Raw genomic sequence first — 12,533 nt, forward strand, 5'->3', positions numbered from 1 at the left:
GGTGAGGCGGCGGCGGCTCTATCGGATCGGAGAATGACGCGAGAAATGGACCTGGCCAGAAAGATGATATGCGATAGCGCAGGAAGACGGTGTGGCCTGTATGGCTACAGTCGCACTGCCAGTGAACCCGAGCCGTAAAGCCTCGCGTGCCTTGTAACAATGGTACACAAGACGGTCCCTCACGAGAATTTCTAGAACGCGGTGTTGAGTTGTGAACTGCGATGGATGCAGCAAGTTGCTTGTCAATGCGTTATTTGAGACCATACGCCGAGTGATTGGAAATGCCGAATGCTGTCCTCGAAGTGTACGTACCCGGCAGCAGTGTCCCATCAGGTAGGTCTTATATGGTAAGCTTTTCAAGCACCCGCGCTGTGAAACGTGCATACATAGTACACTCACTGATCAATTGCGCGGTTATAGTGCCTCAGTGAAATCGACTTGGATGCTGAATTCGTTTCTAGGTGCCTTAACGAAATGTGAACCCCCACAAACAAATCCCGCCCGTGCTCCGACAACCAAGACAGGTTGGTTCAATCTCCGGGCCGTTACTTGAGTGGCTGGTTGCCCTCCAGTAGTGTCTCGCGATGCAGTGTGGGATGCATCCCGGCAGCCTCTTGAGTCCAACGGCCTGTAATGGATGGTTGGCTGCATCCCCCCCCAGAAGTGAGAACCGGACCAGTGGGACCGCTACTGGTAGAGCCACAAATGGATGGCCGATTGTGACTTCGAGGACGAGTAACACACCATAACATGTCCTGCTGCGCGGTGTCTTGCAGCAAACTACTATGGTGTCTTCGGACTCGGTGGCTTCAATGTGAGGAAGGACTCGCGGAATCTAAGATTGCGATAGGAACTGCTCTCATTGAATCCCGGGCGTCGTGTGCAAGTAAAACAATCACGGCTCATTAAACAACTAGTATGAGGAGTGTCCAAGGCCCAAATACCGCGGCAGAACGTCTGGGTATCTGACGTGAAATGCGAAATACAAAATGAGACTTTGGAGTAACAAAAACGTCAACTCAAAGAGGACGATGGCAATGTGAACAAACCAAGAGACCCCGTATTCTGTAGTATTTGACTGGCGAATGACCCGACGTTGTAAGAGCTGTGAGACATGTCGGTTGACTACCTACTTGCTCTTGACACCACATGGCAGAAACCTGTCTAGTTTGGGGGGATTCAGATTTCGTGTCGGGAGCCCGCCCTGTTCTTCGCACTACAGAATCAGGTATGCCGATGTCGCCACTTGTAACGCCGGTTCGCGGCCGACTCTGACTGAGTTGGTCCGCATAAAAGGATGGGTCTTGATCTGTGTTCGTTGCCGACTTTGAAACGACCCCAAGCCAACCGTCGCTTGTCAGTAACCCGAGAAGGAAAGTCAGCCATGTATCCATCTGCCAGGCTGTTCGCACGTCAAAGAAGGCGCTTAAGTTAGCCAGGCGGGTCCACAGTCTGGTCCCTTCTGCTTTGCTGTGTGATGGAAACCTTGTGCAGTAGCCCCAACAGTGGCTTCAAGTTAATGTCTCGAGAGAGGGGGTTAACGGGGCTAGGAGGATATTGGCTTGCATACGTTGCGAGCAGCCCTTACTCTGTATACTTCGGCCAATGCAGACTGCCATGCAGATCGTACACTTCCCCTCCCCGGGTCAGGCTCGCTGATTCTCGGACCCTGAATGATGTTGGCGTCGGCTGGGCAAACCGACAATATTACCCTTGCTTGTTTTAGTTGAAGTGGCACGGTATGGCTTGCATTGGGCATCTCTGCCAGCGAGATGCTTGTTCGTTGCATCCTTGGGTCGGAGGGAGGGGCCAAAATGCGAACTGACGATGATGACTGAGAAGTTGTACCTGTTCCAGTGGTGTCCCCGGCTCTGCCTTCTGGATTGAGCCAGCAGAGAAACGGGAACGGACCGTTGGGGTCATGCCGAGAGGGCGAATCCACGGACAATAGGGTGGGAGACAAAAAGGAGGGAGGGATAACGAATGAGGGGGGCAAGTACACACGTTTGTTGATCTTGAGGCATAGGAGCAAGCCTGGGGCCATTGGGCAGGGAAAGGCGATGTTGAAAGAGTCGTATCGAGCCTTGGTCAGTAGGCCGTTTAGCCTTCTTTTTGGGCAACCCTCAACCTTCATAGACGCGAAGCAAACTCAAAGCAGAGGCTAATCTGACACGGCATCTAAGCCCGTCCAGATATGGCTCACAGAAAGCACCATTCATGCCCGCCTCTTGGTTTCAGAGGTGGCAGTCTCTTGCAGTCTGGCGACATGACTGGAACTGAGAGTGATGATGCAAGCAAGTTACAGGGGTTCGAGGCCAAAAGACAGCTGAGCGTCGGGGTGAGATTGTTGGATTTGATAGAGGCAGGGAGCGGGAGAGGGAGATAGGCCAGTAAGTCGACAAAACGGTGGACTCGGGTGCGAGTCGAGTCAAGCAATGCGCGGTCTGGCTTAGCCAGCTGTTACCGCCCTTCTGGCAAGCAAGGTACTGCGTGGTCTTGGTCTGCCTGGACTGGGATTGGACTGGACTGGACGGAACAGCCTCCAGTTGTATCACGACGCGAATGTGGCGCCCCACCCCCTAACGCACCTCAGTTTTAGGAACATGCCTGCCGTAAGTGCAGTGGATGCCGAGCCTGCAGGGCCTGCGGCACATTTGGCATCCAATGCTTGAGCGTCAGAGGGAGCCGGCGGCGAGGAATATGAACGGTGGATAGGCAGGTACTCTGTATCCGTGGAAGAGTGGTCGAAGGGCAGCCAGGCATAGTGAAAGAGTGCTGGAATGTTGGGCCTGGACCTGGACGGTGCACCCGGGCCCATCAACCAACTTGCCCTATGAAGATTAGTGGCGGTGTCGCTGAAGTGAGTCTGGTCAGGCAAGTCATGTACTAGATCATACAAAAGGCTGGGGGTATACATGCGGACACCTGGCGGTGGTGACTTGTGACTGCGGGTGCTTTTCCCGCACTCGTCGCCAAATAGAAGGCGATACTCCTCGAGCAGGGCGTGGAGAGGCGCCGAACAGGTCACAGAAGATGATGATCGAGACTGGGATGAGGTGGGCATCTGACCAATTCATGAGTTTCCCGGTTGATGGATGGGGACATCATTACAATTTTCTTGGCTCTGCTCTTCCATCACTTGGCCAAGAGAAGGACAGAGAAACAGAAAGGGAGAGGAGGTATCCGTAGGTACGGTCGGTACCTTCGGGGGCAGGAAGGCAAGGAAGGTACCTCCTTCTTCTGTTCCCCTCCTCTTTCCCTTCTAGGTTGGGAGCTGTCCTTGCCCTGAATCCAAAAACAAAAAAACCAACGGGGGGGGAGGGAAGGAGCTTTCCCATGCATGTCACTTCTCACCCCCATCCCCTACCCATGGTGCTCGCATCCACACCCTGTTCATTTTATTTTTATTTTATTTTTTGCCTTGCGACCGTCTGCTGGTTTTCACCCTCAACCCACGCCTCCTTCTACTGCCCACCTGCTCATTCTTCCCACACACCACTTCCTTACACACCTACCTACCTTACCTTTTCTTACCCGGCCTAGCATCATACCCTGACCTCTGGGTTTTTTTTCTTCTTGCCCGTTTTCTGCTAGCACGCTGGACCACCTTAGTAGTACTCCCCTGCCTGGTACCGTGGGCTGCTAGAGCACAAGCTCAGTCTTCAATGGGTCAAGTATATAAATCAACTTCAATTTCCCCGGGGGCGCGTTCCACTCCCCGTTCTGCTACTATGGCACGAGACATGCCACCCTCTGGCTTGTACCAGAGCTCCCAGCTGTTATTACTCCCACGGCTCTAGCAACTCCTCTCCTTTCTGGCCCTTCCCGGCCTCGGTTTCTTTCACTTTCCACATTGAACCCCCTTTGCCCCATTGTGCCTGTTGCGGCCAGGTCGTAAGCCAAAGTCGTCTTTTGCCCTCTTACCAGGGTGTTTCGTCACTCGGTGGTGCCTCAGTCGTATTTGACGCCGTCCTCCTCTCTCTTATTCAGGTCTTCTCTCCGCCAGCCATCTTCGCGAATTGTTGCCTCCAAGCCTGAGGAAAACACACGAGCTTTTGGCTGCCTGCTCCTCCCCCCTCTACTGGCCTGGTCGACGACTCCCGTTCACTTGCCTCCGCTCGTTGCGCCTATTGAGTGACTCGGCTCAGTCAAGGTTTACCCTTTGGCCGGAAACGTGCGACTTGCTGGCCCAACACAGGCCGGTCCCACTCGTTTCTCCAGTGTGGTGGTGAATCCATCCGAGCGTTCCCTCTCTGCCGCTGCCGCTGTCGCATCCACGATCCCACCGTGTGAGGTGTGCCCTGGCCAGACTTTCGAGAAATCTGGAAGCTCCAGCTCCCAACCGATTCCATCCGAAGCTTCAACACGCGCCAGCAACTCACGATTCACCTCAAAATCCCCTCTGCACTCGTGATTCAGAGACCGGTCGCCATCAACCTCTTTCACCGCACAAAACGCGATCATGTTGCTGAAAATTCTTTGAGCCCGCACCAAAACCCGACTCCCCCTTCAGCCTGGACAGCTTTCGACTTGCAAATCAACTGCGAGAAAAAAAGTTGCCGGACCTACCGCTATCGCATATCAGAGCAGCCCACACCACGACCACCCCCGACCTCATCCCACGACAAACCCCCCGCAACAATAAGGCTGCCCACTATGGCTTCCTCTCACAAGGAGCGCACAATGGAGTCGCGCACGGGAAGAAGCAAGCAGCGTAAGTGCGCAAACGGGGCAGAGGCCACTCCCTTTCCATCCTGAGCCTCTTCCCTGTCCCTGGTGCGCCTGCTCGCAGCGCGGGACCCACTAACACCTTGGTACGTAGGTTACAACTCCAAAGGCGAGCGCCTGGTTGCTGGTGTTGTCCCCTTGACCCAGGACAAGCGCTACGTCCTCCTCATTCAATCCACGCGCCGGAAAGGCTGGGTGCTTCCCAAGGGCGGCTGGGAGACAGACGAAGAATGCACCGAAGCGGCGGCACGCGAAGCCTGGGAAGAAGCGGGCATTAGCATCGAGATCAACTATGACTTGGGAGACATCGTCGAGACGCGGCCGCCGAAGCACTCCAGCAAGGATTCGGCCAAGGCGCTGTACCGATTCTACGAGGTGACCGTCGTCGGGCAAGAGGACGACTGGCCCGAGAGACACAAGAGGGAACGGCAGTGGATGACATACGCCCAGGCCAAGGACGCTTTGGCAGCTCGACCGGAGCTCCTTGAGGCCTTGAGTAGATGCACTATGAAGAAGTCATGATACGCGTTGGGCGCACCGGCGCCACAGTACCTCATCCCCTGCCTTTTGAATACAAAAGCGAAACGGTGTACTTCTTCCGCGCGCACCACTGCAACATCCTGCGGCCACCGTTCGAAAAGCGGTGCCATGCTGCTATACTCTCCTCTTCACGGAACACCAGCCACCAAGGTGCCGGTGGCCCCATTTCGCCCGATTCAATGAGGCACCCGGTCCTGGTGGCCCTGGGTGGCCGATTCTCTTTGCTCTACAAACGAAAACCCTTCCAATTAACCAATTACATGGAACAAGAAAGAAAAAGAAAAAAACAATTGCATTATGACATGGGCGTTGTTGGCCGGTTTGCCATAGATCACGAAAAAAAAAACACACAAGGGGGCGGCTCAGGATTGGCATCATTTGTATGCAAAAGAGGGTAAATCACAATTGCGAAATGGCGAAGCGGGAGGCATGAATACGACAGGACGTCGTAGTTGTTTATGGCCGGAATGAATGCTATTTCTGATCTGCCGGTTCTGCGAATGAAAGAAAAAAAGGCCCGTAACCCATAGATAGACACAGCATAGGTAGTCCGCACAGAGTAGTATCGTGAGAGAACAACACGAAGCTAGAAGTAAGCTGCAGCCCTCTGGGTTCGTGTGACCCAAGACCGTCCATTCTGTCTCGCGGGCGACACAGAAGTCTGCGAAGACAAGAAAATAAGTGTTTACTCCCGCCAGAGTGGTTGCTACCCCTCCGCAGTATCAGGGACTGCAACTGCCCCGCATGCATCTGAGATCATCAGAAATTTTGACAGCAGGGATTTGACTCGTGCCCCGCCTTTCACGTGCCCTAGCCGCTCGACTCTGGCCAGCCAACGATCCGTGCTCGGGGACTCAGCCGGGGCGATCCAGCTCCAGCCCTGTCCCCTTCGGACGACGCAAAAACACCCCTTCCGATGCCGCACCTGCCCTGTCCGCTGCCAGGTCATACACTGTACCAGGGGTGGACCCACGATGATGATGGCTTGACTGAACACCCAAGCAAGCGAGGTGGAATTGCCCGTACAAGCAAGAGCAAAGGAAGCGACAAACGGCAATCCGACCCCGACGATGCTCCTGCGCGCCACATTATAAGCTATTCGCTTGCTATTACGACACCATACTCCCGTTTTCACGGAAATCGATGGACTGGGACAGGCCCGAATGCAATAACTCTTACATACCAATGCCAACGCGATAATATGGAAAACCTCACCATCTCCGATGCCCCTCCCCAAGGGGCCCAGCCCACACTCGGCGGCCGCGCGCCGCCGCCTCAGCAGACTTCTCAACTTCCCCCTCAGATGTTCACCACCGCGGCACAGCTGCTGGACCTCACCGATAGTATGGGAAATCTATAACCGCCTCGCCTGTGTTATTGTGCGGCACTTCTCGCGACAAAGGCTAACCTCCTTCGGCAGAGAAGCTCATGGTTGCCCTCCGAGACGGGCGCAAACTGGTAGGCGTCCTTCGCAGCTGGGACCAATTCGGTACGTACACCATCCGCCATGCCGCTCGCTATTCGCGCACACCAATCCCCTCCCTCCTACCCGATAGCTAACCGGGCCCCTCACCGTCGGGCGGTAAACAGCAAACCTCGTCCTCCAAGACACAGTCGAGCGCTTCTTCGCCCATCCTGACCTGGAGGCCAACCCTCCCCGCGAGACGGGCCTCTTCGCGGACGTCAAGCGCGGCATCTTCCTCGTTCGCGGCGAGAACGTTCTCCTCCTGGGCGAGATAGACCTCGACAAGGACGACGACCTGCCCCCGGGTTATGAGCCGGGCGATCTCAAGCTTGTGCAGCGTCTGTCGGCCGAGAGAAAGGAGAAGGACAAAGCGCGTGACAAGGGGCGGATCAAGAAACTGAATACGTTGGGCTTCGAGGGCGAGAACATGGGCGAGATCCTGCTCTGATTCTTTTGCCAGTAGCTTACGATGTCCCTACGCGAAAACTGACCAAAGATTTCATGCTGGAGGGCTTACGTGCCCTCAAATGACAACATACGAACGCCAAATGAGTGGATGGTTGATCTTTTTAGGCAAGAATAGGAATGGCCAAACCTGACGTGGAGAGAGCCCGGCGAGAATGACCGCCGAGTGTGTGACGCACCGATGTTCCTCTTGGCGTTCGACACCGGGGCAGGTGGCTGGTTGGATGAGGAGCAGAATATTGTGAAATGCTCATCATCCATGGGTCTGGTCTGGTTATTGCGACGGACGCCAGCAGAAGAGAAATTAAAAACGTTTAAATATGGCCGGCCAATAGTCTCAGCACCCTCGAATTGCCAAGAAAGTCCGCTTGATTCGTCGACTGCTGATTCACTCTTCATTTTGCTACGAGGTCGACAACTTTAATAGAACATCAAACGATGGGCAGGGCAGACGACAACATACTTACACAAGGGCGAGTCTGTTTTGAAAAGCCTTGCGGCGGCCACTGGTTTTGCTCTAATTATCACACACAGCCCGACTCGAACTATAACCCAGGAACAAAACCCTCCACTGTAACGTCCCATTCATCTGGGAAATGCGGCCCTTCTCCACCATCCCACCCTCCAGCCATCATGGCCATCGCTAACAGCAAGCTACTCGAGCTGGGGAAGTATGGCGTCGGCACCCTCGTACCCCCCACGGGATACCCGGCGTCATCGAACTGAAATGTCGGATGGAGGAGATACTCAGCCGCACGCTGCGCGTCTCCGAGCCGCAGGCTGTTCATCGCAAGCATGGGGAAATCCCACCCGAACGACTCTTCAAGATCCCACAGCTCCCAGATCCGCCCGGCCGTGTTTTCTAGAATGGTGCGGTTCAGCGGCGGCCCCGAGGCCGGGGGCGGAAGGAGGCCGAATATGCCCGCCATGGCCGGATGGTCCTGAACCGTCGTCACGTTGGTCCACATGTTTGGGATACCTTCGTATACCGGGTACGTGTCATCGATTACGGGCAATGGGGCGAGGTTATCCCTGACATTGGTCCATGGTTCCGGAACGGGCTCGCCGAGGCGGGATTTCCAGGATATCGCAATATCGAGGCCGAATCGCCAGTACGCGAGCTCAAACGTTGGGTTGACCGTGGCGTTAGGGTTTGTGTTTTCTGACACAGGATATATTGGCGGGCCCAGGTCGTAAACCTTCGTGGACGAGTTCCAGTAGGCGTAGGAGGCCATGAAGTCTGCCGTCGCAGTAAGAACTTCGTCCCACTTTGCCAGGGTGCTTTGCGTAGGCGTGTGGCGATACTCGAGCTCGGCGAAGTACATCGAGTGTGGCTGTTGCCATATCAGGAGGGTGTTGATTTCGCCCGGTGCGTCAATGGTGGAGGGGTCCGTCATCTTGCCCCAGCGGGCTCCTACGTAGCCTTGCGTGGCGGCGCGGGCGAGGGAAGAGGAGAGCAGACGGGTGTATGTGCGCGGGAGAGAACGGGAAAGGAGAACGTGATGGTTCCAGCGGGCGAACTGGAGGCTATGCCAGAGGATCATTTCCATCTTCACGGGCGTGTCAGGTCAGTCAGCTGTGGCGGTTGAAAGGAATCCGGTCGGTTCTTACATGGAACTTGCCAAACCAGCCGTTATTTACGAGACCAGATTCTGTTATTTGTCAGTCATCTGCATCGTCCAAGAAAAGCAATCGGAAACCAAGAAGGGTATTATCACGACTCACCCTGTGGAGGATAATCCGACGCCGAGTTCACTGCTACAAGATACTGCGATTGAATTGTTCTTCGCTGGAGCTCGATCGCACTGGTATTCGTAGTGCCCGTCATGTCGATGAAGGCCCCGTCAGACCAGTACGAAGGCCACCATTCCCGCGATGCCTCCACGACCTCGTTGAATTTGGGCTGCCTCGCAGGTTTGGAGGGGGCATAGTTGGCCGTGAACCGGAGATCATTCGTGTCCGCGACGGCCAGAACATACCGATGGCTCCCGTCAGCCGGCGCCGTGACCTTGCCGTTGCCGCCACCGACGTCCCAGGCAAGCAACAGGTCATACCGCGCCGTGGTCAGATCATGATGAATTTTGACCTGGTTGCTCACACCGCCGCAGGCCGAAAGAGATGTTTCGTGCTTGTCTGTCTGGTTGAACACACCCATGAAAGGCGCGCCGAACTTGTCATTTGTCGGGTAGGGGAAGTCAAAGAATACGGATAAGGTGCCGGACGAGAGTAATTCCGACTCGACTGACACGGCGACGCTGTCCGAGGTTGGATCGGCCCAGGTTTCGACTTTTACAATATGGCCGTTGTAGGTGAAGCTGGAGCGGATTACGCCGGTCCACATGTCTAGGGTTTGCTCCTTGTTGCTCAGCATCTCCTCTGTGACGGTCGTGTTACCGTCGAAGGAGAATCCGATTGTACCCAGGTTGATGCGGTGGGGGTTCTCGCGGAGCCAGTTTGCGATGTCGTTATTTGTTGGGTTGGCCATGTTATACTGGACCAAGCGGCCGTGAGTCCACCATTCCGTGCCTTTGTAATCTAGTAACTTAAGGGTCAGTTCTGGAATCGTTGTGTAACTTTGTGTGATAGTACGAAAACGACAATAATATCTAACCTTCAATCGAAGTTTGCCCTGGTGTCGTGGGCAAACTGAAGTTGTGCCAGCCCCATGTTGACATGGTCGCGAAAGGGCTGAAGGTCTGCAGGCCGGTGATGTCAGCGCCAAAGGCGAAGTTGCCATTGCCTACTTGCAGCGGCGTCTCTAAGGAGCTGGCATTGCGGCGGGGGTTGAAGGCTTGAACGACCTTCTGTCGGTCTATCTTGGCCTCAATGAAGTTGCATAGTAAAGGGAGGAGATGTAGAGCACGCATATTTGATGGGTTTGCAACTACAGATCAATACAATTGGCCTTATGGGCTTGCAGAGTTGACATTGGAGGTCATATGTGATCTAAGTACGTCTATCCCCGGATTTTGGGTTCGCGGGGAAGCGGAACTGCGCCCAAGCAGCTAGGAGGTCTGCGGTCCGGCCATGACGACGTTTGGGAACAAGGTGCCAGGTTCACAAACGGTCATGCGTGAAGCTGTGCCTACGACATACTAATCTCGGGATTGTTTGTACCGAGAGAATCATTGGTTTGCCATGGGAAGAGCCAACTGCTGCTGAATGCAAGTGGAGGGAGCAGTGAGGGGAAGGGATGAACTACGGATGCGGGGATGATATGGCCCCCACTTTAGAATTGAGGCTATTCAAAACCCCGGCCGGCAGAAGTCGTTGATGAGGATTTGAGTTTGGTCGTAGAGAGCTGAGCGGACAGGATTGGGCAAGACGATAGATAAAAATGCGCTTGAGCCAGGAAACGCTTCATTAGTGGGTCTTACCACATTGCTTCGCTTCCATGACACTGACACGTCCGATACGAGGACAGGCGCACTGCCGTATTACTGGGCCCTGCGCCCCGGGAGATAGGAACCCCGCCCGAAGCCATCCGGCTGCCCGTCATTACGGGAGACGGGAGGAGCGCCGCGTGTTAGATTGCATCAGCCACATCTGTATGGGGCCACTTGTGGCTGGTGCGTGAACCTGACCGGAACCAGCAGCCCAGCAACCACACCGATTGGGCAAGCGCATAAACATCACCCATCCCTTCCACGCAGTTAGGGGGCCCTTTCAGATGCACCCTACCTCATGGCACCCAAAACAACGACGATCGCGCACCGTGTAACCTGCATGTAGTCAAGTTAACATTCTCTTCCCATCATATCCCCGCGGGTCGTGCAATCTGTTTGCTAGCATCAGATAACTCCCTTCGCCATAAGTCTACCAGGTATGTCATCCACATCTCGGCGCTTCACTCCAGATTCAACAGTTCCATTACCCCGCTAACCACTGGAATGAGTAGCCAACGACGACGATATTAAACGTTGAACCCCCTTTCGAGCGCACATCGAAACAAACGCCGCCCACCATGGACAGGGTCGCGGGCCTCACAGTGTCAGTACTACTATACCCGGCGCCTCAATGATATTATCCCTTTTGCAATACCTCAGCGTGAGGACGGGCCTGTTGGTGGGGATACCATCACTGCCGCCTCCGGTGCCGCCAGCGGTGCCTGATCCTCCCTGTAGCCCCGGCTATTTTAATCGTGACGTGACCGTCATCCAGACCCCCGAGCCTCAGATCCCCGAATCCGTGTTGACAGCTGCTGACGACGATTGCGATGACGACAGTAACCAGAAGGCCGCTAGGAACCAGTTTAGAGCGCGGACCGTCAAGGGAGGCAATAACGGCGTTGCACTGCGACAGTATGCCGAGGCCACGCTCGGAGGAGGCAGCTTGCGCAAGGTTGTGAAGCTGCCCGAGGGCGAAGATGAGAATGAGTGGTTGGCAGTCAACTGTAAGCATCACTTGCGGGACAGAGCTGGTAAAGTGAAGGTGACGGGTCGGCTGACAAGCTTCAAACGCAGTGGTCGACTTCTACAACCAAATCAACCTCCTCTATGGCGCCATTACCGAATTCTGCTCGCCCCAGTCGTGTCCTGAGATGAAGGCAACCGACGAATTCGAGTACCTGTGGCAGGACAACGAGAACTTTAAGAGGCCGACCAAGATGCCTGCCCCGGACTACATCGAGCATCTGATGGCCTGGGTGCAGAGGCACATCGATGACGAGCAGATCCTGCCAAGCAGAATCGGTGCGCAGCTATCTTACCTAGGGGATGGAAAAGGCATGCTAATAACCGGAAACAGGCGTCCCCTTCCCCAAGTCATTCTCGTCGAGTGTGCGACAGATCTTCAAACGCATGTATCGGGTATACGCCCACGTCTACTGCCACCATTACGCTGTCATCAGAGAGCTCGGTCTGGAGCCCCACCTAAACACCAGCTTCAAGCAGTACGTGCTTTTCGTTGACGAGCACAAACTGGCGAGCGGCAAGGACTTTTACGGTCCGTTGAACGATCTTGCCGAGAAGATGATTGAGAGCGATTGAGCTGGTGTTTAGAGCGGACTTTCAAGAGTCTATGATCGTATGCATTGTCAAGGCGTTGGGGATAATAGGGACTCGCCGGCTGGTACTTTGGGAAAGTCTGATGACTGGGCGCGGTGGACTTTGACATCGCTGAGGCCTCTCGGCATGAGGGAAGCGATTACTTGTGATATTATTGTAGACTACACACATGGTCATGGGTACCACGGGCTTTGAGTTGAGAAAATTAATTATCGAGAATAGCCCGCTTCCTGCTAAACCCTGAATATATGCGGGAGTGTGTTGTCGTTTCCTTTCGTCTCAAAAGGCGGCTATTCGAAGACGTTGGTTTAGGCGGGGCTTGGGCCTGT

At 54.8% G+C, this 12,533-nt stretch overlaps 4 protein-coding genes across 4 annotated transcripts; 3 read left to right on the forward strand and 1 right to left on the reverse strand.

Annotated features, from left to right (window-relative positions):
• Positions 1-4,656: 4,656 nt before the first annotated feature.
• EsH8_II_000993 (polyphosphatase DDP1) lies at positions 4,657-5,250 on the forward strand (the record flags this gene model as incomplete). Its single annotated transcript, XM_083264291.1, has 2 exons — positions 4,657-4,714; positions 4,823-5,250. The coding sequence occupies 2 exons, from the start codon at positions 4,657-4,659 to the stop codon at positions 5,248-5,250; spliced, it is 486 nt and encodes a 161-aa protein (XP_083121613.1).
• A 1,219-nt stretch (positions 5,251-6,469) lies between these two features.
• On the forward strand, positions 6,470-7,181 carry EsH8_II_000994 (U6 snRNA-associated Sm-like protein LSm1; the record flags this gene model as incomplete). Its single annotated transcript, XM_083264292.1, has 3 exons — positions 6,470-6,611; positions 6,689-6,757; positions 6,859-7,181. 3 exons carry the CDS (start codon positions 6,470-6,472, stop codon positions 7,179-7,181), a joined length of 534 nt encoding a protein of 177 aa, XP_083121614.1.
• A 562-nt stretch (positions 7,182-7,743) lies between these two features.
• On the reverse strand, positions 7,744-10,065 carry EsH8_II_000995 (uncharacterized protein; the record flags this gene model as incomplete). The annotated part of the gene is made up of 4 exons (XM_083264293.1): positions 7,744-8,748; positions 8,810-8,850; positions 8,924-9,724; positions 9,810-10,065. 4 exons carry the CDS (start codon positions 10,063-10,065, stop codon positions 7,744-7,746), a joined length of 2,103 nt encoding a protein of 700 aa, XP_083121615.1.
• A 1,097-nt stretch (positions 10,066-11,162) lies between these two features.
• EsH8_II_000996 (Mob1/phocein) lies at positions 11,163-12,186 on the forward strand (the record flags this gene model as incomplete). The annotated part of the gene is made up of 4 exons (XM_083264294.1): positions 11,163-11,188; positions 11,425-11,591; positions 11,662-11,889; positions 11,945-12,186. 4 exons carry the CDS (start codon positions 11,163-11,165, stop codon positions 12,184-12,186), a joined length of 663 nt encoding a protein of 220 aa, XP_083121616.1.
• Positions 12,187-12,533: the final 347 nt, after the last annotated feature.

The sequence above is a fragment of the Colletotrichum jinshuiense genome, chromosome 2, assembly GCF_051148585.1.
Source record: "Colletotrichum jinshuiense chromosome 2, complete sequence".
Lineage (NCBI taxonomy): Eukaryota > Fungi > Ascomycota > Sordariomycetes > Glomerellales > Glomerellaceae > Colletotrichum > Colletotrichum jinshuiense.